This window comes from Nicotiana tomentosiformis, chromosome 4 (genome assembly GCF_000390325.3).
Source record: "Nicotiana tomentosiformis chromosome 4, ASM39032v3, whole genome shotgun sequence".
Lineage (NCBI taxonomy): Eukaryota > Viridiplantae > Streptophyta > Magnoliopsida > Solanales > Solanaceae > Nicotiana > Nicotiana tomentosiformis.
In genome coordinates, this window is record NC_090815.1 from 36,100,882 (window position 1) to 36,125,606 (window position 24,725).

Consider the following 24,725-nt stretch of genomic DNA (forward strand, 5'->3'; position numbering starts at 1 on the left):
TTCAAGTTGACTCCAGATTTGACGTTCCCGGTTATGTCGTCCTCTAGCCACGAAAGGTAGTAATACATATGCCCAGCATGGTACCTGTCTGGCTCTACAGTCTCCCCATCTACAATGATATTTTGATTCCGCATGTGCTGAGACTCAAATTTGAAAGGAATGACATCCCATTTGAAGTCTGCCTTATATTGAGCCATATTAGACACCCGAGTTATAAACTACTTCCTCCCAGCTTGCCTCATTACCCTTATAGGAGCGTAAGGGTAGATTCCTTGCAACCCAATCAACACCAAATGGATGGCCCTTTGGACCTGATTATGAACTCTTTGATGGGAAACCACTCAAACATCCAGTGTACCTGTTCATCAGTCAAGTTACTGAAGAGACGTACCTATTCTTCAGTATTTCCAGGTTTTACAAATTAATAAGGAGAAAATGTCATCTTCTTGGGATGATGATTGGCAATATAATCATTTAGTGGCCTACGCAGGAACTCTTGACGGCAGTCTCCCCTTTGAAAATGTTCTAGCAACCAAACCTATAGCAGAAGATTGCACCCCTCAAAATATCCAGCCCCATGCTTGTATCTATCCAAAGCTCGATATATCTCAGCTAGTATCATAGGAACAATAGTGTATTTTTGTCCCTCGATTCCTTCTATCATGGTCATGGCGACCATGGGTAAATGAGGGTGAATTTTCCCTCCTTGCATTGGGAAAATTAGCAAACCTAGAAAGCAGACTATGAAGACATAAACTCGACGATGAAACCATCTAATGGAGGTAATAGCCAATTCCTCAAAATGCAAACAGTACAATTCATTGTGCCCGTAGTGTTTAGAGAAACTCAAAAGGAATGTAGGACTTCTTCAAGAAACCCAACTCCTCATTCTTCTTGGACCCAATCATTTTCAAGAAAGCGTGTGGGGTAGAATTTTCTGGCACCAATAGACCCGGACTATTCCATGGAAGTTTGGTGAAGCCCCCAATTTCTTCTAAAAGAGGAGTCATCCCTATATTCCCGAACTGAAAGACTACTCCCTTTTCATCCCAAAACAAAGTGTCTGCCTCAATTAGTTCCTTGTTTGGCTGAATGTTCATCAAGGACGATAAGTTACCAGATACTCTTCTTATGTGGTTTATGTTACATGGCGCGAGGTCGTTCCACCAATAAATTAGCAGAGGTGGGATATTCTGGAACATGCCAAACCTGGAAATTTCATACTTCATTTTGTGCATTAAATAAAAGAGTTAGCCCTTCCCCCTCCGGATTTGACTAATTACGCAATAACAGTCAACATGTTGACATATTTTCTCCAAGTAATGCACATACCATGAGTGTGTCCCTCAGGATTGTAGAGATTCCTTTGGACTTTGGACAAGGTTTATCTAACCGGATTAGCGTACCATGGGCTTTTAATTCATCCTAGGTTTTAACATGATGCATGCATATTTTCAAACATAATGGGATTTCTAGAAGGGTCTAGACTGATACTGTCAAGCGGACTACTTGAAAAGTAAATGTACGGGACCGTCGATTGCACCGCTGATCAACTAGTCTACCACTAATAAGCCTTTCCAATTTATCAATGATTTTTTATGGAAAGCATGGATACTCATCAAGCTCCACTATGTTGATAGTAGGCACGAGTGGAATATAATGTTGAAAGCTTGTTTTATGAGAAGGTACATGTAAAATAATTTTCATGGTGAAAGCACACAAAGGCAGTATAAATAATGCAATAAAGTAAGTAAGACAGAAAAGAAAAGACAAAGGATAAAAGTTAGCATAGTTCATAAAAAATCAACAACATAATTAAATAAAGGAGGTGGGGAAGGGAGGTTCACGATGTAGCAATTTGAAGAAAATAAGGGGGTGGGAAGATGGAGGCACATAAATAAAGTCAAATAATTCAATAATCCACATAAGCAGAATTCTTTATGGAAAGAGCCTAAGCATATCCCCAGCGAAGTCGCCATGTTGTCGCGCCCCGTTTTCTCGCGAAAGCGGGTTTCGACGCGTGACAACTCTTTTAAATGGGTATTAAATGGGTATTAAATGGGAAGAGTTGCCACCTAACGGTTTAAGATGCATTAGGGTACCTATTTGTAAATAACTCTGTTTTACCTAGTCCATGTTACCAAAGATCGGGTAAGGGCTGAAATTACCTCAAAGAGAAGGGGTTAGACACTCTTCGAGGTCCACAACTGTGATTCCCGGTAGAATTTTATGCTATGCGGATTATCAAATTATAATTACCCTATGTGATCGGGTCTATTAAAAAAAGAGCAGAGAGTTCAAATATCAAATTATTCAAGGTGAAGAATAGGATAGAACAAGCGATTAAAAGAAATAACACACAAATGAAAGAAAGGACTCGTCCACTAATAAGTAATTGGTACAACTCTTTGAGAATTACAATATACATCCTAGTCCCATCTAAGTTCAATAAACAAGTGTACAAGTAGTAACCATGTATGGGGGGTCCTATGTTTTTTAGCCTAAAGGATCATCCCGTGCAACATAAATAATACTTCGCAACTTTCTTAAGCATAAGGGTTGCTCATATTATTCAGCGGGCATAGACTTTCATCTCCTTCTACCCGATTACTATCTTGAAGTTGTTTACCTAAAGTGTTCTAGTTCAATTCTAAGTCGCGTTCCATGCCTATGGTCCAGGAGGCTTTTGGATCTACTATGTCGGTGGTTCTAGACTCCCTTAGGCTGCTCAAAATGATTAAAAAAATGGACTTCACACCATATGCAAGTAGCAGAAAAGGCTCAAGCTCACCTCCTCATATAGACTCATGTGCACGCAATCATTCAAACAGACCATTATCAATTATGTTAAACATGCTTAGATGGACGGGCATACCTGGAATTAGAGCATGCTAAGTAGTTCAAACCTATATGCATGGTTTCTATGCGAGTGGATATGACTAGGCGTTTCAACTATTAATATAAGTCCTATAGGCAGGATTTCTAGATGGCCAGATTTGACGATAAATCTGCTTTAAAACAAAATTTTGTTAAATGATCCTATAGCCATGCTTTCTAAGTGAATGATAGCATCCTATAGACTTAATTTCTAAACGATTTACATCGGGGAATGAGGTTGTTTCAAGTGCAGATTTGTTTTCTTATTCCTATAGGCATGATTTCTGAAAGGGCCATGTAACAGAAGAAAGATACCAACAAGAGCAGTTTTTGATGACATAGATTGATATCCTATAGACATGATATCTAGGTGAGTCACGTAATTTGAAGGAAATATACCAAAGCGAGCAGTTTCAGTTATCCTATAGACATGATATCTAGGTGCAAAATGAGCAGTTAAACAAGCAATAAACAAGTCCATTTCCAGATCATATAAGAATGATCTTAATGCAAATTAAGACATTAAATAAGTTGAAAGCCCTAAATCATGATTTCTAAGGAAATAGGTGAGTTTAACAACATATAAGACAGATAATTCTCAAAGGATAGGACATTGCAAGCAAATAAGATGCTTAGAATCCTATAGGAATATTTTCTACCCGTTCATGCAAGAAATAAAGTATCCTAGCCCCCACTTTCACTATTTCCCCATTATTCGTTATTACAAAATTATTACAGGCCCAAACTAAATAATACAAACCAAATAGGACAGTTACAAAATGAAACAATTCCAGGCTCAATAGAATAGTTGCAGGCCCAATACAAAGCAACCCGGTGATGTTTCTGGGCCTTCAACAGCCTTACTCTTCGCACAACCAGCAGGACCAAATCCCAGGCTCACAAGGACAATTAGAGTACGCCTTAATCAGATGCTTAGGGTCCAACAACACATGTGGCCCAACAAACCAGGCCCAAACGAATGCCTTACTTACCCAATCAGATGCCAGACTAACCATACAAGTGACAAACTACATACTGGGTCAATTAAACAAAACTCTTGGAATTCACACACTTAATTCTTAAGGCTGTAGCTAACAACAGTTTCAAACCAAAGACACATAGATAGGGTTACACAAAGTCTTGGCAGGCATACAAGGCATACGCAAGATACGCACATGCTATATTTTCAGACAACAAGTTCAAAGTAGCATGATTAAACATTATAAGATAGCAAACCACTCCAAATAGAATTTCAAAGCAAAGCATGATCCAAAATTAGCCTAAAGAGGACTTTAGACATAAGATTCTTGACATGAAAGTCTAACAGAGTCATAGTCAGGAACAAGTGAAATAGTAGTTTTCACATGAAAGTCTTTAACATGAGAGCCTAATGAAGACATAATCACAAAAAGTATAATAAACAGGCTAGTGGGTATGGTCTACAATAGTTGACAAGCAATCTGAGCATAAGAAACTTAACATGCTAACTATTAGTCATAACACAAAGATTCAAAAGCTAAAAGAACACATGGTAGGTAAAAATATATTAACTCTAGGTTAACAGGACAAGCAAACCTCAGGACTTATGACAGTTGACCACACATAAGAGATAAAGCTAAATATATTGGAATTCACCCAGAAGTCTTAGGCAATACTAAAGAATATAGGATTAAACAAGTTAGGGAGAACAACATTAGAGTTTATAAATAGTAGAGAAGCAAGTTTCGCTAAATATTAAGATAGTATTTGTCACAGGGGATTCACATGATCATGGGTTAATTTGCAAAGAAATAGTAGATTATACATAAAAGATTCAGCAGAAAGAGATTCATTAAAGCAAATTCTGGGTAGGAATTAGTCCCCTAGAAGTTTCAATATGAGAGTTCAAAGTAAGGCATGAGAAAGGACTCATAACAAACAGTAGGTATAAGTACTCAGACACGCACAATCATAATAGCTAAGCAGGCTCAAGGTAGGCAGAAACCATTCATGTTGAACGCATATAATGGGAATACATCAAAGTTTAGAATTTAGGCAAGTTTAGATGATAGAAAAGTACAGGGCCACTGAATAACCTCAAAGCAAATAGGACTACAAACAGAGACAACACAGTAGCATATTGGTTCACAAAAGCTTAAGTGACATAGATATACAGATCATGAACACATGCAAAAGAGAATAAAATTGCGACAGTCAAAGATACTTACCAGTTACAAATTAATGAACAAGTAAATGAGAAGAGCAATTTTCAACAGTAATTCAATTATCAATAGCAAATAGAAAAAGACCTCAAACCCAGTGCATCAGAGTTCGCAAGGTCTTCAGATGAGTCCCGAGAACTGCTCGTACTGGGAAAGGTTGATAAAGCAAATTTCGGTGTCCTTGGCTTTTAGCCGGCCAAGAACCAGTAGTTTCAGAATAATAGAGTGAGTAAGTGAGGGAGTTAGAGTGATTCAAGTCTGTCCAAAGGGGAAATCGGGGGTGGGTTTATATAGTGTTCGATATGAATAAACCAATCGTGGAAAATAATTAATTAAAAATAAAGAAGAAAAGAAAAGATCTCATGCAATCAGAACCAGTAAAGGAGATGAAAATATCAAACCCTAGTTGGGTCCAACCAGCTTTAAATCGACCAAAGGTGCAAAATCATTCCTCGTTGAGTGCATTAGACGGAATCATCATCCAAATCCCACAGATTCAAGTCAGCATGGTTCGAATTTTTAGATGGCACTTGCCAAATCAGGCAAGTACCTAAGTAATATCATAAAAGAGCGACCAGTAGCGAGATAACACGAATATGGTAAGCAAATAATGGGTGAATCCCATTGTTAATGATATTCGGAGAAGGGTTGAAGGGGGTGGCGGCTAGGGCTTTTTAGAGAAGAGGGGAAGGTTCAAGAGGATTTGGGGCGGCTGGACGGAGAAAATGGAGTCTAGGGTTTGAATTATGGGGATATAAGGAAAGGGAGGGATTTGTTGTGGGCCGTTGATCATTTGAGATCAACGGGCGAGATTAAAGGGAGGCAGGGCAGTTTAAATTCTGGTCCCCAATTGGGTTAGAGAGAAATGGTCGTTTGGCTTGGGATCAGGGTCGTTGGGCTAGTGGTTTGGGCCTGTTTTTGATCCAAAAAAAGGCATTCACTTGGGCCAGATGTTAAAATACACCAATTAATCAAAAAATAAATTATTAAAATGGCTAATAAATAATTAAAAAATATTATTTATGAAATTAATACGCTTAAAAAGAATAACTCAAAATTATAAAAATATAGGATTCTATTTTGACATAAATAATATAGTACACGTAATTATTTGTAGAATATAGACTATTATTGCAAATAATATAAATAATAAGTAAGAATACAAATATAATTATATAAAATGAAGTAAAATATTATAGAGTACACATATGTGCATAAATAATCAATTTGGATTGTTAGATCACTCAAAATAATTTGAAGGAGTAATCAATGAATATAGGACAATTTAGAAAAATGCAAGAAATAAAATTTAAAAGATTTAAAAATTATAGAAATCACCCACATGTCCTCTATAAATTGGGTAATAATGCAAAATAATATTTTAAAAGCATATGAAATACTTTATAAAATATGAGGGCAAAATTGAGTATCAACAAAGAAAACCGCCCATCCTCTGATGCTAGTACTTCACCTGCTGACAGTTCAAGCACCGAGCCATATACTCCACTATATATTTCTTCATTCTTCTCCACTAATAGTGCTGCCTCAAATCCTGATACATCTTAGTGGTACCCGTAAGAATGGAATACCGTGAATTATGGGCCTTCTCAAGAATCAACTCACGTAACCCATCCACATTGTGTACACAAATCTGACCCAGCATCCGCAACACCCCATCATCTCCAATAGAAACCTCTTTGGCATCATCGTGCTGCACCGTGTCCTTAAGGACAAGCAAATGGGGGTCATCATACTGACGCTCTCTGATGCACTCATTCAAAGAAGACCGAGAAACCATGCAAGCAAGAATTTGACTAGGCTCCGAAACATCTAATCTCATGAACTGATTGACCAAGGCCTGAACATCCAATGCTAGCGGCCTCTCACCAACTGGAATATATGCAAGGCTACTCATACTCTCAGCCTTTATGTTAAGACATCAGCCACAACATTGGACTTCCCGAGATGATATAAAATGATGATATCATAGTCTTTTAAAAGCTCCAACCACCTCAGTTGCCTCAAATTTAGATCCTTTTGCTTAAACAAGTGTCGTGGACTCTGATGATCTATAAATACCTCACAAGACACGCCGTAGAGATAATGCCTCCAAATCTTCAATTCGTGAACAATAGCTGCCAACTCTAGATCATGAACGGGGTAGTTCTTCTCATGGGGCTTCAACTGGAGCGAAGCATAAGCAATCACCCTTTTTCTTAAAAAAGTGTTGTAGACTCCTGCATCAACACACCCAATACCAATCCGAGAAGAATCACAAGAAATCGTATATGAACCCGATGCTGAAGGAAAAACTAGAACTGGAGTTGCGGTCAAGGCAGTCTTGAGCTTCTAAAAACTTTCCTCACACTCATCAGACCACCTAAATGGGGCACCCTTCTAAGTCAATTTGGTCAAAGGTCCAGCAATGGACGAGAAACCCTCCACAAAATGGCGATAATATCCGGCCAAACCTAGAAAACTCCGAATCTCAGTAGCTGAAGACGGTCTGGGCCAACTCTGAACTGCCTCAATCTTCTTTAGATCTACCTTAATCCCCTCACTGGATACCACATGACCCAAAAATGACATTGAATTAAGCCAGAACTCACACTTTAAAAATTTTGCATATAAATTCTTCTCCCTCAAGGTCTGGAGCACTATCCTCAAATGTTTCACATGATCCTCTCAGCTGCGAGAGTATACCAGGATGTTGAAAATGAATACGATGATGAAAGAATCAAGATATGGCTGGAATACACTGTTCATCAAAAGCATAAATGTTGTTGGGGCATTGGTCAGCTCAAATGACATCACGAGAAACTCGTAGTGACCATACCAAGACCTGAAAGTAGTCTTCAGAATATCCGAATCCCGAATCTTTAACTGGTGATACCCAGACCTCAAATCAATCTTAGAGAACACTCTAGCACCCTAAAGCTAGTCAAATAAGTCATAAATGTGCAGTAGTGGGTACTTGTTAATAATTATCGAGTAGCTCCTAAAGTTTTTCTTTCAATTCTTTCAACTATGCTGGTGCCATATGATATGGTGGAATAGAGATGGGTTGAATGCCCGACACCAGTTCAATACCAAAATCAATATCCCTGACGGGTGGCATGCCTGACAAGTCTGCAGGAAACACATCTGGAAAGTTTCTCACTACCGGAACGGACTCAGTGGTAGAAGTATCAGCACCAACATCCCTCACATGGGCCAAACAGGCCAGACATCCCTTTTCAACCATTAGTTGAGCCTTCAAATATTAGCGTCAACGTCACAGTCTTGGTGTGACAATCCACAATAGCGTGATATGGTGACAACCAATCCATGCCTAAAATCACATTAAAATCAACCATGCTAAGCAGTAAAAGATCGACTCTCATCTCTAATCCCCTAATAGTCACCACACACGACTGATACACACGGTCCATAACAACAGAATCACCTACTGGTGTAGATACATGAATAGGCATAGCAAAAGAATCACGGGGCATGTCCAAATAACACACAAAGTATGATGACATGTATGAATAAGTGGAACTAGGATCAATTATTAAAAAGCATCCCTGTGGCATACTGAAACAATGCCTATGATCATCGCATCTGAGGCAACTTCCTCTGGGCTGGCTGGAAATGCATAGCAATGAGCCTCACCACCACCTGATCGACCTCCCCCTCTAGGGAGGCCTCGAGCCGAATGAGCCCCACCCTGAGCTGGTTGTGCATGTGGTGTAGCTGCTGGTGCTGGAATCATAGGTTGTGAACTCTGCTGTGGAATCCTACCCAATAGTTTGGGGAAATCCCTCATGAGATGACTCAAGTCTTCGCACTCAAAATGACATCTCCTCTGACGGAGCTGCTGCCCCTTATAGCCTAAATAACTCCCCGCGGAACCCTATGCAGATGAAGCATGGTAAGAACTCTGTGTTGGCAACGCACTAAATAATTACTGAGCTGGGCATGCACAATATGAATTGTGGCTAGCTAAAGAACCACGAGAAACATGACGAGCTGCCAGAACGGGTCTAGAAGAACGACCCCTGCTGTAATGGGACTGACCTCTAGATGAGGCACTACTGAAACCGCCTAAACTACGAGGACTCTTAGCCTCCCGCTACTCATGCTCCTACCTACGAACCAACTCTAAGCATCTAGCAATATCAACCACCTCGTCAAACCTCGCACCCGTCACCACCTCCCGAGCTATAATGAAGTGTAATCCATAGTTGAGGCTATCAATAAACCTCCTAATCTTCTCTTTCTCAGTGGGAACCAACCATACCGCATGACGAGACAACTCTAAAAACCTCATCTCGTACTAAGTCGTGGTCATACCCTCCTTGCATAGCTACTCAAACTACCTACGCAATTCCTTTCTGTGGGTTTGTGGGATAAACTTCTCTAAGAAAAGAACTGAGAACTCATGCCATGTAAGTGGCGCTGCATCGGCTGGCCTGCTCAACTCATAAGCATGCCACAATCGATAGGCTGCCCTGGTCAGCTAAAAAGTAGTGAATTAAACCCCATTGGTGTCCAAAACACCCGCCGTGTGAAGAATCCGCTGACACCGGTCTATGAAATCTTGGGAATCCTCCGACTCTGCTCCACTGAACTCTAGAGGCTTAATCGTCCCAAACCGCTCCAGTCTTTTCTTCTCCTCATCACTCATATGAGGACCAACCTTGGCCTTAGTGGTAGAAACTGACTGAACTGGCAATACACTCGGTTTCTGGAGCCCCTGAGCTAGCTAATCTGGAGTATGGGCAGCAAGAGTCTAGGCACCTCTTCCAGCTTGTGAAGTGGCTGGTGCAGCTGGAATTGAAACCGCTTGAGCCAGGCTCGTGCAAACAGTCAAAATCTGGGCTAAGGCCTCCTAAAGGCCATGAATCACAAGGTGCACAACTGCTCCCACTGGCTCAACCACATCTGGTACCTGCTCCTGAATTGGAGCAACTAGTGGCTCCAAAACTGCTGATTTGGCTGTAGTATGAGCCACACCTCAGCCGCTACCGCGGCCCTGGCCTCTCAAAGCCCTAACCGGTGCAACTGTTGGCCGTCCTCCTGATTTGGTCGCACGTGTCCTCACTATCTGTTAGAGAATAGAAGATTCAAGTTCAAATTCCGGAAATAACAAATCCGTACAACAGGAATACAAGAAGTGAAGTTTCTTAACAGTTCGGTAGTCTCTCAAAGATAAATACAGACGTCTTCGTACCGATCCGCAAGACTCTACTATACTTGCTCATGACTCTTAATACCTATGAACCTAGGGCTCTGATACCAACTTGTCATGACCCAAAATCCTAACCCATCGTGATGGAACCTAACACACCATTTAGGCAAGCCGAAACATAGCAATAAAAAAATAGAACAATGAAACTTATAGAAATAGCATAAGTCTGAAATCTCAATACAACCCAATACTGCTAATGCAAGGTAAATCCCCCAGAAACTGGTAGATACAGAGTCAGAAGATAAACAACGGGACATAAGTCTTAACTAAATAATAATACTTTTTGAACTAAAACAACAGTACATAAGAAAAGACAAGTCAAAACTGCGGCTAAAAATGCAGCTCTAACTTGCGTAGATCAGTCTAACAAGAAAATCTATTATTGATAACGGGTCCCCACACCTGGATCTGCACAGTTAAGTGTAAAGTATAGTATGAGTACAACCGACCCAATGTACTCAATAAATATTGTAACTAACCTCGCCTAGGTAAAAGAAACAAGAATTATAAATGATACATGCTATAACCTGTACAGTTTCATAAAAATCCAACAAGTATAGAACATTAATGTGAACATGTATAAGGTATTGAAAGGGATTGTCTATGGGTCTGTACGATTACTCAAAATAAATAATCAGTCACGGGTACGACATATAAGATGATATACAGATAAATCAGATAATAAACCATGAAAATTTCAAGTACAGATGAAATGCAATTCCAAAACAACACTGGCCAAACTTTCCTCAACTTTTCCACATCCGTACCAAACCACTGATCAGTTTTTCTTAATAACTGCGTGTACACCATCAAGAGAGAAACATGAGAGAGTGACCCTAGGGTGATGGATCTATATCCACACAATGTACGGACAACTCATGTGTTGCACGGACAACTCATATGCTAATAGAATCAACCGCACGGATAACTCATGTGCTAATAATATCAATAACTGGATCCGCACGGATAACTCACGTGCTAATAATCACAATCTACCCGGCATGGTCGCAAGCTACAAATCTAGCTCATAACACAGAGAAAGAAAATATGCGGGAATACATGTACATTATCAATGGTTATCAAGTTTCATACTACTGGACTTGTATAAATAACATGATATATTGTAGGCATGTGCAATGTTTGCTATCAGAGCTAAAACAAACAATTTCCATCAAGAATTATCAATTTTTGGTACAAATAGCTCATAGAGGGGTACAAATAGGAGAAACATCTCAACTTGAAGCTTAGCAATCATTTCACGGCATGTCATAGCCTAAGCAGTACCCCGAGCATAAAAATAGTACGTCGGTGCACGCATATGGGGTCAACCCCACACATATGTACCACCCATAACATGTAGCTATCATAAATAATTCAGGCAACTAATGCCTCAACCAAGTTTAGATAAGATACTTAACTCTAGCAAGCTAAATCACTCCTCTAACCAAATCAACTAAATATAATCAATAAAAGCCATAGGAATTGATTCCAAATTATAAAGCTAAGATCTTCAACCAAAATCAAAATGTCAATCCAAAAAGTCAATTCCGGGCTCGCACCTCAGAAATCGACAAAATTTACAAATGCCAGACACCCATTCAATTACAAGTTCAACCATACCAAAATCATCCAATTCCGACCTCAAATCGACCTTCAAACCTCCATTTTTTATTTTTGAAAAGTTTTCACAAAATCTCCCATTTCGTCACTTTAATTCACTAATTAAATGCTAAAAACAAAGATGGAATCATGATATAATAACAAATCCGAGTCAAAAATACTTACCCCGATCCATATCTTTAAAATCCCTTCCAGAATCGTCCAAAACCAAGCTCTACAACTCAAAATATGAAATAATACTATAACCCTTGATTTGGGATTTTAAAACCTGCTGCCCTGTTATTACACTTCGCGATCGTGGAAAGTCCCTCGCAATCGCGAAGAACAAAAATCTCCAGTATCAAAAATCCTTCTATGCAAATGCATTAACAAAGTCGTGAATGTGATGACCAGTCACAAATAACTACGCGATCGCTAACAGCCACACGCGATCGCGATGAACAAACCCGTGGAATTCCTAGGCCTCCCCTTCATTCTTCGTGAACGCGTCCCCTCACTCGCGTTCGCATTGCACAAACACTCAGAATTTCGCGATCGTATCCTTCACCTCGCGAACGCATTGAACAAAAACCCACCTGCCAGAATTGACCCTTCGCGATCACGACCCTATCCTCGCGATCACGAAAGAGGAAACCGGATGCACAAATATCAACAACTCCTCCAAGTCAAAAATGAGTTTGTACTTATTCCGCAACACATCCTCACCCCTCCCCCCCCCCCCCCGACCCCATCCAAACATATCAATAGGTCAAAAAATATGATATGAACTTAGTCAAAGCCTCAAATCACATCAAACAACACCAAAATCACGAATCACACCCCAATTCAAGCCTAATGAACTAATGGGCTTCCAACTTCTAAAACTAATGCCGAATCATACCAAACCAATTTCAAATGATCTCAAATTTTGCACACAAGTCAGAAATGACATAACAGACCTAATCCAACTTCTGAAATGAAAATCTGGCCCTGATATCGATAAAGTCAACTCTCGGTCAAACCTCGCAACCTTCCAAACCTTCAATTTTTTAACTTTCGCCAAAAAGCATCAAACCATCCTATGAACCTCCAAATCAACATCCGGATATATGCCCAAGTCCAAAATCACCATATGAAGCTATCAGAACCATCAAAAATCTATTCCGGAGTCATCTACACAAAAGTCAAACTCCGGTCAACTCTTCCAACCTAAACCTTCAACCTTGGGACTAAGTATCCCAATATACTCCGAAACATCTACGGAATCAAACCAATCACCCCGGCAAATCGCATAACTACAAATGAACATATAAGAATAGATAAATAAGGGAAAGAGGCTACAATACTCAAAATGACCGGCCGGATTGTTATATTTACCCAGCTACAGACATCGCATTTGCGAAGTCTTATTCGCAAATGTGATGTCCTCAAATACGACACACTTATCGCAAATGTGATCAGTGCATCAGGCCAAAAGAAGTCGCAAAAGCGACATATTTATCGCAAATGCGAGAAGCCCACCTTTGCAAATGCGGATAATTGCTTCGCATATGCAAAGCTATCCTACATGCCCAGTGGTCGTAAAATGAAACCAAAATATTCGCAAAAGTGACTGGTCAGCTTTCACAAAAGAGAACTTTCTGTCGCAAATGCGAGGTCACCTAGCCTAGTCCCTATGTCGCAAATGTGATCCATTGATGGTAAAACTGAGCTAGATCTCGCAAACAGACCTGAAACACCAACAGTTAGCACTAGCAATCCCAAACCATTCAGCAATGCACCTGAAACTCACCTGATCCCTTCGGGCTCCAAACCGAAGATGCACACAAGTGTAATAACTTCCTATGAACTTGATCTCTAGCTCAAATCATTAAAATAACATCAAATAATAAGAATCAATCATCAAAACTCAAAAAGCTTCAACTTAAACTCAATTTTCAAAATATTTCACATAACGCGCCGAAATACGCTCGGGTCACCTCGGACCCCAACCAAACATGCTTACAAGTCAAAAAACATTATACAAACCTTACAGAATCGTCAAAATACCGATTCGATGTCTTTTATCTAAAATGTTGAGTGTGGTCAACTCAAGTGTCATTTTAAACCAAAAATCATATTTTTTTTAAAATTTTACAAAAAAGCTTTCCGAAAAGCGATCATGCACGCAAATCAAGAAATATCAAATAAAACTATGAGAGGTCTCGGAACACTGAAATTAAGGCTAGTGCTCAAAGCGACCTAAGGGTGTGTCACAAGAATATTGAATATACAAGGGACATATTATAGAACTATTATTGACCATTCCAGATGCCAATTCATTACCGGGGAGGTCTATATTATGGCATTTCTTAAGCTTGGTTTCATTTACACAGTTTTCTCATGGCAACAACTAGTTAGTATCGATCTCACTTTATATCTGCTAATAACTCTACCTTAATGTGGTTTTTACAATGTATGTATGTATGCACGTATCTCTGTTCATGAAATATAAATATGTTTTATCTTGTTATATATATTTTAATGTAATTTTGATAATTATAATGGGGATATTTTTCAGTTAATTTGATGTGTTTCTTCAAGATGCAAGTGATGGTTGCACGAGATGCTGGTTATGATCTCCCAAATATCCAAAGAAGATTACTCCCTCAACTTAATACTTGTTTTAGATCTTGTCAATGGGACAGTGATTGCAGGATTGTTGGGTTTGCTGTACATGTTTATTCGCAACATTCAATACTCTCCACTGTGGTCAAGACGAGGGAGGCCATATATAACAGTACATCCTATTGAAATAATCTTCTTTTTCGAGATTGATTTAGAAGAATGATTCTCATTTTAGAAGCTTTAAATGGGAAGAGTTGACCAAGTTTGACTTTTTACGTATTTGATCTCGGATCAAAGTTTTGATGGTTCCTTTAGGTCCGAATAGTAATTATGGACATATGAGTATGCTTGGAATTAGATTTGGAGGTTCCTAGGTTGATTTGAGACTTTTTGGCGATTGTTTGCAATTTAACATAAATTTGACCATGGTTTGACTTTATGGCTATCGTGTTTGAATTTTGATTTTGGGACATGGAATAGGTCCTTTTTGTCATTTGTGACATGTCTACCAAATTTGGTATCATTCCGAGTTGGTTTGATAGGAATCAAACTCTTGGTTGTGATTCTAGTAATTCTTGAGTTCATTGTGAAATTTCGGGTGTTTTGATGTTCCATTCATGGTTTTGAATTTTTTTTGATCGCATGATCGAGTTTGTATGATGTTTATGTACTTGTGTGGATATTTGGTGTGGAGCCTCGAGGACTCGGGTGAGTTTCAGACGCATTGCGAATTGATTTGGCCATGTTCATAGTTACTGGTGCAGGGCAGGAGTTGCATGTCTCGCAAATATGATTGAGGGGTAAATCCCCGTGCTGATGTATTGAGATTGTTCCCCTTAATGGGATGATATTGATGTGTTGAGATTTTTTCCCTTGATTGGGATGAGATTATTGCTAACCTTGGATTGGATGTTGACTCACACGGCACATGTGGAGAGACGACCTAGCCGATCGGGTCGAGATCGGACGCTATACTGCGCACATGGTGGTGTTGTGGTCGGATGTCTTGGGGCGAAATGGCTTAGCTGATCGGTATGAGATCGGACTCCGTGTTAAAAGTGCGGTGGTATTGTAATTGAATGTCTTTGGGTGAGATGGCTTAGCCGATCGGGCCGTGATCGGACTCCGTGCTAAAAATACGATGGTATATCGGTGCTAAAGATCTCCCAACTTAAAAATAATCATATTTATTTGGAAAATTTATCTTTCTCTTAACTTGATGCTTTAACACTGTTTGAGGTTCTCATTGATTCCCTGTTTCTTTCTCCTTATTCGGCTACTCGATTCATTGAGAGGGTGTTCAGCCTTACATACTAGTACGATTCTGTATGTACTAGCATCCCTTTTGCTGAGGGCGCTGTATCTTTAATGGATGCAAGTGGTTCTACAGTAGGCGGCATCGATCAGTGATAGCGGTACACCCTCTTCTCAGCTGACCTGGTGAGCCTCACTTCATATCGGGGCCTTGTCTCTTTTGTTCTTTATGTATAGAGTTTGAAATATTGTCGGTGCCTTGTTGTCGGCACCATCACATTACTCTTTTATATCCAATAGAGGCTCCGTAGACATGGTGTGGTTTGTATTTTGAGTTGGGAAAGTCAAAATAGAAATGTTGTATTTGTATCACATGTTCCATTTCAAACTGTGAATGTGTAATGTATTTTTGGAAATTATAAATGTAGTAACTAATGGTAATGGAATTGGTGTTGTTCAGAAAATTCTCTTATTGTTTAATTACTGGATTACATCTTCGCTCTATTCATGGGTAAGGTCGGGTCTAAAGCATCTAGCATGCTTGCTTGACCGGGTTATTTTGGTTGAGCGCCGGTCGCGCTTTCCGAGGGCGGGGCATGACAAAGACCCTTCTAGCAGACCAACCCCTGACTATTTTAATGCCTATAGATTCTCCAAAACTAGACCACAAATGCTTAGCAGGTGCACTGTCTACAAAAATATGGTGCATAGTTTCCAGTTTTGGTAAAGGACAACAAACACACCTAGATAGAATATTGTCTCCAAACTTGTACAATGCATCATTTAAAGATAGTTTGTTATGTATGAGCCTCCAAAGAAGGAAGGACATTTTAAAGGGTATATTGGGGTACCAAACCCGGGATGTCATGTAGTCCTTCTCCTTGTTATTTGTAATGCACTGCCAGGCTGATTTAGTTGAGAAAATTCATACGTACCAAGTTCCCATATTGCAAAGTCCGCTTTGCTTGGATCACCAATTGTTATTTTAGCAATATGTTGAACTAGGTGTTGAGGGACCACCTCAGAAAGTTTCTCCAGGTCCCAGTCCAATTATCCCATCAAAAGTTGCTTCCCTCTTCTTGGATCTTCCATATAATATGTTGTTCAACTTTGTCTCTTATTTGCATCGGCTTCCTCTAGTTATTCGACTGAGGAGACCTGTTAGATTTGACTACTGGGTGTACTCTTAAGCAATACTTTACCTTTACAAAGGATGACCAAAGAGACTCTTGTGTTCTCAAATTCTACCACCTTTTGTAAGCAAAACTGTCACCGGTTTCCTCCAACAATCTGATCCCAATTCCCCCTTCTTCTTTGTCGCAACACAGGTTACTCCACGAGCTCCATCGATACTTTGGTTTATCATTATCAACCACCCAAAAGAAATTAGCCAGATGTCTTTTAATTAACCTGAAAGTACATTTTGGGGGAGACAGTGTAACAAGTGTGTATGTTGGGATAGCATATAGAACATGCTTTATGATAAGCACCCTACCCCCATATTAAAGATACTTCCTATGTCAACTAGAGAGTCTCTTTGTAATTTTACTAACTAAGTCATCAAAGTATGCAATTCTCTTTCCTCCAGCATAGAGCGGGCAACCAAAATAAGTGAAAGGGAACTGGTTGTGCTTAAAGTCTGATTTATCAATAATTCTGTTGATCCTAGATGGTGAGGCTTTGGGGGAAGTGCATAAAAAATGTTTACCTTCATTAACTTTTTTACCAGATCTCCTTTCATATTTTCTCACCTGCTTTATAATTAATTTAATCACCTTGCTCTTCCCAGCACTAAATATGACTGTGTCGTCTGCATAGGCCAGGTGATTCACCATAGGGCCATTATTATTCATAGAGAAGGGAATGAAGTCTTGATGATCATGCGACTTGTTGAGTAACCAGAACAAGACTTCAGAACCCAAAATAAAAAGTGAGGGGGAAAGTGGATCTCCCTGCTTTAGGCCTTATGCTAAAGTGAAGAAACCCCTTCTTGAACCATTTATTATAATTGAATACCACACTCGAGGAATCAATCTCCAAATAATTTCAGTCCACCATTCAGAGAATCCAAACCTCCTAAGAACGGAGGTGAGGAAGGTCCAAGAGAGCCTATCATACGCTTTAGCCATATCTAGCTGAATCACCACATTGCCCCCTGTTTGATTGTAAAATTTCATGTACTATCTTCTGTGCCAGTAGCACATTATCTGTAATCAGTCTCGCTTTCACAAATCAATTGTGATTTTGCAAAATCATGTTGGAAACTAGTGTATTGAGTCTCCTTGCCAATAACTTAGAAATGATATTTTCAGAAAAATTACTAAGTTTGATGGGCCTTAGCTTAGAGAAACTCGCATGAGATGTCACGAATCAACACAAGACATGTATGAAAAAACAATATTGTCAGATTATTCCCATTAAAGAAGCTTTGAACAAATTTAACTACCTTTGATGATATCCCAGCATTTTTGATATAACATTCCATTGAAGCCATCCAGACCTGCAGAACTAGTTACAATCATGTCGAAAACTGCTTCTTTGATTTCTTCTTCATCTGGATGTTGCGACAGGTAAACATTATCATCTTTTGTTTTACAATTGGGAATACAGTCTATCAGATTTCTATCTACCACTAGAGTTGGTTGGTTAAAAAGCTTCTCAAAGTATTTCACTGTTGCTTTGTATATTTTCTCATCCCCCAGTATCCATCTTCCCCTGTAATTTTTAATTCTATGAATTTGCAATTTTCTTCTCCTATCCTTTACAACATTATGGAAATATCTACTATTAGAATCACCATCCTCAAACCATGTGATTTGAGATTTTTCCTTTAGTAGAGCCTCCCGTAGTGTCATCCATTTAACAGACTCTGCCTGGACTTTGTTAAGTTCTGCCCTGGATTCCTCTTTGTTAACATTTAAATCCTGATCCTCCAGTCCTTGTACAATAGCTTCCCATTCTTCCACTTTTTGATTTATCTCCCCTATTTCTTCCTTTGACCATGTGCTCAGTCTTCTTCCTAAAATTTTTAATTTCTACTGTAAAATCCACATTGGGTTGCCAGAATGTGTATTCCAAGATTCCTTCACAATTTCATAAAACCCTGCCTTCTCCACCCAAAAATTTAACAACCTAAAATACTTAATGACTGTCTGTTGATCATCATAGCATTTCAGCAGTAATGGCATGTGGTTTAAGCATGTTCTATTGAGTATCTTACTATAATATTTTGGAACTTATGTAGCCAACTGTCATTAATGAGTATCCTATCCAACCGCTTCCAGATTCTCTTACTAGGCCTTCTGTTATTACACCATGTGAAATTAGAACCCACAAATCCAGCATCTTTAACCCCACAATCGTTCATACAAGTAACAAAATCAAAACTTTTGTATGCTCTATTTGGTATGCCTCCCCTTTTCTCTCCTGGTTCCAATATGATAATAAAATCCCCCTTATAAAACCATGGTCCATCTACATGAGCATTCAAACTTGTCAAACTATCCCAAAGCTCCCTTCTTTCAGTTGTTGTGATCTTGGCATGGACAGTAGATATGTACCCACCATTTGTTCCAATACCATTATCAACGTACCATGTAATATATTGATCCTCGCTAGCTAGCATAGGAGCATGTAGATTCATAGTCCAAAAATACAAAATTTGCCATATCTCATTACTAAGACAGTGTTAAAAACCTAAAAACTTTTTGTATCCTTCATTCTTGTCTTTGCTTACAAATGATTCAAAGACAACAACAAATTTTATATTGTTAAAAGTGATCAGGCTTTTCATCATGTGTATTGCTTTCACTCCTATGATGTTCCAAAATATTGCACTGATCATTGGGGTGAAGATAAAAATTTATTTGTGTCCTCCCCTCAGTCAAAGGGTTGGTCTTTTCTCTGATTTTCTTTTCCTTTTTCCTGTGCCAGCACCTTCCTCTTCTTGCCAGTGATAAACCACCCTTTTGTATGACTTCTTGCAAATGGTCTCTAGCAGGATCATCTGGTTCACCTTCTGAAACCTGCTAATTTTAGGGGAAGAGGCCTCTATGAGGCTTTCTGCTACCTCCTCATCACTATTTGTATTAATGTCCTCTATACGCCGTTGCTCAAATAATTCCACAGTGATGTCAATTTCTTTTTCATTTTTGATAACAGAATCTAAACTGGAGGATATCATTAGCCCATTGGATTCTACATCCCTATTGTTATTCCTTCCTTGCATCTCTTGTATGGACTTTTCATTAGTGTCTCCTTTGATTTCTTTTGTCTGATTTTGGTTATTTATCTCTTCAACTTGACAACTTTGTAGTGTTTGGATTTGGAATGTATTCCCCTTCCCCTACCTCTAGCTTTGTACCTGGGCATTCTCCAGTTCATTGTGACTGTCACTTCTCCGTTGACTAATCCCTTTTTACAGATTAGCATTTTCTTGAATCAATTATTTTGGCATATTCACCTTCTTTGCTTTGCCTTCACCTGTATGCCTGGTGATGTGTTTATAGTGGACCTTCTATTTTATTTTTTTTGTTGTACCCTTCTTCTTTTTTTTCTTCTTCAATCTTGTCTGAATTGTGGTAGTTCCGGTATGCTAGATTTTCTTTTCCTTCTCAATCCCCTCTATGTTCTTCTATGTTTAGCCCCTCGTATCAACCTTTATTCATGTGCCATCACTCTAACTTGCATTATAATCTTGTGCAAAGGCATAGGATGTTCTTTACCTTAAATTCTATTATCTTGATTCTCTTGTTCAGAAGCAAGCTTATTAATTCTTTCTGCCTCCTTAGCTTCAATTTTCCTCTGCCTCTCCACCACCCTGCAATTGATCAGGGCATGCCCCAATTTCTTGCAATGACTACAATACTTAGGTATTGCTTCACATTTCAATCATCTGTGTAAATTCTTTTAGTGGAAAATCTTCATCCTCAGATCCAACCCAAACACTATTAGGCAGAGGCTTAAGTAAATTTACTTCTACCCTCACATTTGCCATACTTGGTCGAGTTCTTCCTCTGGTAGTTATATCAAGCTCTAATGGTGTGCCCAATTTGCCTTCAATCTTCTCAACGTGATTCCAAATGTGCATGTGAAATGGAAGTTGAAGGAAGAGGATCCAAATAGGAACTATTGGGATATCTTCCTTCGGCTTGAAATCGGGCATCCACTTTTGTAGCCACATATGCATTCCCTCAATGTCCACAACTCTTTTGAACCAAATCATGTTAAAGTCGTCGTCATTTGTGAAGTATATAAATACATTGTAGTTATCATATACACCAATCTTTACAGAGCCTTTCAAAGCAAATTTCTCGGCAAACCTTGACCTGATTTTCTCTATTTGGGGCATAATCTTTAGAAATCTTCCAACAATCGTTTTTCTACATTCTGAAGCCATTATTCCATAGTAGTCTTTTGCCTTAAATATTATAGCCCGCATCCCATTATGTGTAGTCCTTCTTGCCACTACCGATTCATGCTCATGTCGGGTCGTCGCTGAAGTTTGAGCAGTGGTCACTACATTAGCATAAGTGCTTTTCTCTAAATTTCTTGCGGGCTGTTGGGTTGCCATAGTTGAGTGGTCAATAATTTATACCTTACGCACCTTGGGGGCGTCGTCCGGTGGCTCCATAAGGTGGAGCGTACGCCGCAGTCGTTATTGTGGAAGATGGTTAATGGGTTATATTTTATCGGGAGTACGGGGCGCGTTCTTTTGATAGAGCTTTGTTATTGTTCTATTCAACTATATAGACCTATCTAAAGCCTCAGAACAACAATTGGATTCCAATAACATCAAATTCAACTCTTTGTCAAACTTATGAACTCTTAAGTTCTTCAAATTGTCAACTTTCAACAAATAGTTCTTCTAAGAACCTCCGAAACCAAATCCGAACAAACAAATCCAAAATCATCATATGAACCTATCAGAACAATCAAAACCAGATTCCAAATCTGTTTATCCAAAAGTCAAACCTTGGTCAACTATTTCAACTTAAAGCTTCTAAAACGAGAATCATTCTTCCAAATCAAATACGAACCCCTCAAAAACCGAAATCAACCATACATGCAAGTTATAATACATAATATGAAGCTAATCAAAGTCTTAGACCACCGAATGGAACTCTAAAGCACAAAATAACCGATCGGGTCGTTACATGGCACTTAGTCTCTAAGACTAGGTATGCCTAACATATATTGAGAATTTAACAGAATTAACAACTACGATGATAAATTTAAAATGATAACTTTCATAATGAAACCAAAATAGTACAACAGTCAATATATCCCTAAAACCGGTGGAACTAGTCATAACCTCTAAGAAGTACACTAGAAATTTCAAAATACAATAATGTTTGAAGTGAACATAAACAGTAGAAAAGATAGTAGTAGAAGGTGACTACGAGGCCTGCGAGCGTCAAGCAGGTATACCTTGAAGTCCCCGAGATATTTGAGTCAATTCACTGGCGTCCGGCACGAGTAGAAGTACCTGAATATGCACAAAAATATAGAGAAGTGTAGCATGAGTACACCACAATGGTACCCAATAAGTATCAAGTCTAACCTCGGTAGAGTAGTGACGAGGCAAGGTCATGACACCTACTAGACATAGAAATCTGAGCAAATTATTAATATAATGTAATAATGGAAGACAGAGAAATAAATGACAACAAAATAGGACAATGATGTAAGTCTAACAACGGATATTAAAGCAATAAAGGACAACAAAGAATGAACATATGATAAGAATAACAAGTAATCAAATATAGTCAAAATACAAGTAAAACAAATGAAGTAATAACAATGATCGTTCCATCAACAAGCCTTTTTAACATAGAATGTACAACAATAATCACAACTGAGGCACCACACCTCATATTCACATTTAAGAATTTACAATCACAATCTTCCTTATATCACTGTGTGAGCCTTGCATTTATTTTAAAAATATTTTTTCCCGAAATAGCTACATGCGTTTTAGCCCCCTTATCGCACCGTGTGGCTTCATGTAATTCCCCTACTATCAATACGCGTATAAATCCCACCTTGTCTCACTACATGCGTTTCAATACCAACCCGTATACCACCTCATGTGTATTAATATCACAACACAATAATCAACTCGCACCAGATGTGGCCATATGCCACAACATTACCAAATCAACAATAACAATGTTACCCCCAACACATACTCCACGGCTCAACCATAATGTATACAAGAATCTCAATAATAACAAAATAAATGAGAAACAACTCAACAAGGAATAGATGTCCCATTAAACAACACTTCAACCACAATGTGTTAATAGCTATCACAACTACAACCTCAATAACACAACAATGAAGGTATTCCAATGAAATGGAAATTCCCAATTCAAGTGCATAACATAAGATTAATGATGAAAGAGATAGCATGAAGTATCAACTACGACTAAATGCATGAGAATAACTCAACAATGGGGAGGGTAGCATGTAACAACAACTAAAAATAAATGCATATAAGAGTAACTTTGATAATGGAAACTAGACCATGTAGTAACAACTTCAATTAAGGCATGTAAGAATAAAATTGACAATGAAGGATAGAGCAAATAATGATAACTTCAATTAAGTGCTTATAAGTAACCGACGAATCTAAACCGGTCAAATATTACATATAAGCCCAAGTACACACTTGTCACCTCGTATACATGTCTTCCACATAATTCAAATAATACAATCAACCCAAATCCTACGGGGTAGTTCCCCGACACAAAGTTAGGCAAGATACTAACCTCAACTAGACCAAATCAACACTCAAAAATAGCTTTTTTCTTAAAATTTGCCTCCACACGACTCAAATCTAACGACTTAATATCATCAAACAATGCAAGAGAATCAATTTAGATTAATAAAGTTAAGATCTTTATATAATTCCCCAAAAGTCAACAAATGTTAACCTCGGGCTTGCCCGGTTGAAACTCGGGTCCAAAGATAGATCCCGACTACCCATAACCCCATGAGTCCATATATGTATTTTGTTTTCAAATCCGAGTCCAATTCAACACTCAAATCCTAAATTTTTAATTTTTTCTCAAAACATAGACAAAAACTTCCCAAAATTTCTCTTTAATTCTCATAAAATTGATATTAAATCTCATATATAATCATGTAATATAGTTAAAATTGATAAAAATCACTTACCCAATGATTGTTGGTAAATATTTCATCTCCAAATCGCCTCCTACCAACTCTAGGTTTCTAAAATGAGAGAAATGAAATCAAATCCCGTCTGCCCAGTCCTTTTTGCTCAAGTGCAGATGTCGCAATTGCGACTCTAGGTTCTCAATTGTAACAACCCATCCAATCGTTTTATGTATTTGAGACCTGATTCCCTTTCTGATGCTTCACACATATGTATTTACGGTTTTATGGCTTGAGGGGTTGATTAGTTTTGTTTTGGGAAGGTTTCGGGTTGATTTGGACCCTTTAGTTCTTGGTTTGGAAACCTAAGTTAGAAATGTTAACCAAAGTTAGAGTTTTTTGAAAATGACCGCGGAACGGTGTTTTGATGGCTCCGATAGGTTTGTATCGTGATTAGGTACTTGAGCATATGCTTGGATATAAATTCGGAGGTCCCTAGGTTGATTTGACTTGTTTTGCCGGAAGTTGGCAATTTGAGGTTTAGAAGATTTTTGAAGTTTGACCGTAGGTTGACTTTTGGCTATTGGGGTTGCAATTTAATTTTGGGACTTGGAATAGGTCCGTTATGCTATTTAAAACTAGTCTGCAAAATTTGGTGTCATTTGGAGTTGATTTGATAGGATTCGGGTGATTGGTTGCAATTCTAGAGGTTCTTGAACTTTTCTTTGAAATTCATGCATTTCGATGTCCGATTTATAGTTCTATATGTTATTTTTGTGTTTGATAGGGTGAGCGAGTTCGTATGATATTTTTACACTTATGTGGATGTTTGG

The 24,725-nt window shown here is 38.7% G+C and overlaps 1 protein-coding gene across 1 annotated transcript; it reads right to left on the bottom strand.

The window, feature by feature from the left end:
• Positions 1–836: 836 nt before the first annotated feature.
• LOC138909506 (uncharacterized) lies at positions 837–19,414 on the bottom strand. Its single transcript, XM_070200710.1, has 4 exons — positions 19,066–19,414; positions 18,218–18,790; positions 17,523–17,581; positions 837–1,088 (listed from the first exon to the last, which is right to left on the bottom strand). The coding sequence occupies exons 1-4, from the start codon at positions 19,412–19,414 to the stop codon at positions 837–839; spliced, it is 1,233 nt and encodes a 410-aa protein (XP_070056811.1).
• Between the last annotated feature and the right edge of the window lie 5,311 nt (positions 19,415–24,725).

Bases quoted from the DNA above. Each gene is read 5' to 3' on its own strand.
- LOC138909506 (XM_070200710.1), bottom strand. From the start codon at position 19,414: ATGAATCTACATGCTCCTATGCTAGCTAGCGAGGATCAATATATTACA. The intron at 17,582-18,217 runs GTAGTTAAATTT...TGGCCTATGCAG, and splicing joins ATGCTGGGATATCATCAAAG to ACGACACAGTCATATTTAGT. The intron at 1,089-17,522 runs GTGAGAAAATAT...ATGAACATTCAG, and splicing joins TTAAATTAATTATAAAGCAG to CCAAACAAGGAACTAATTGA.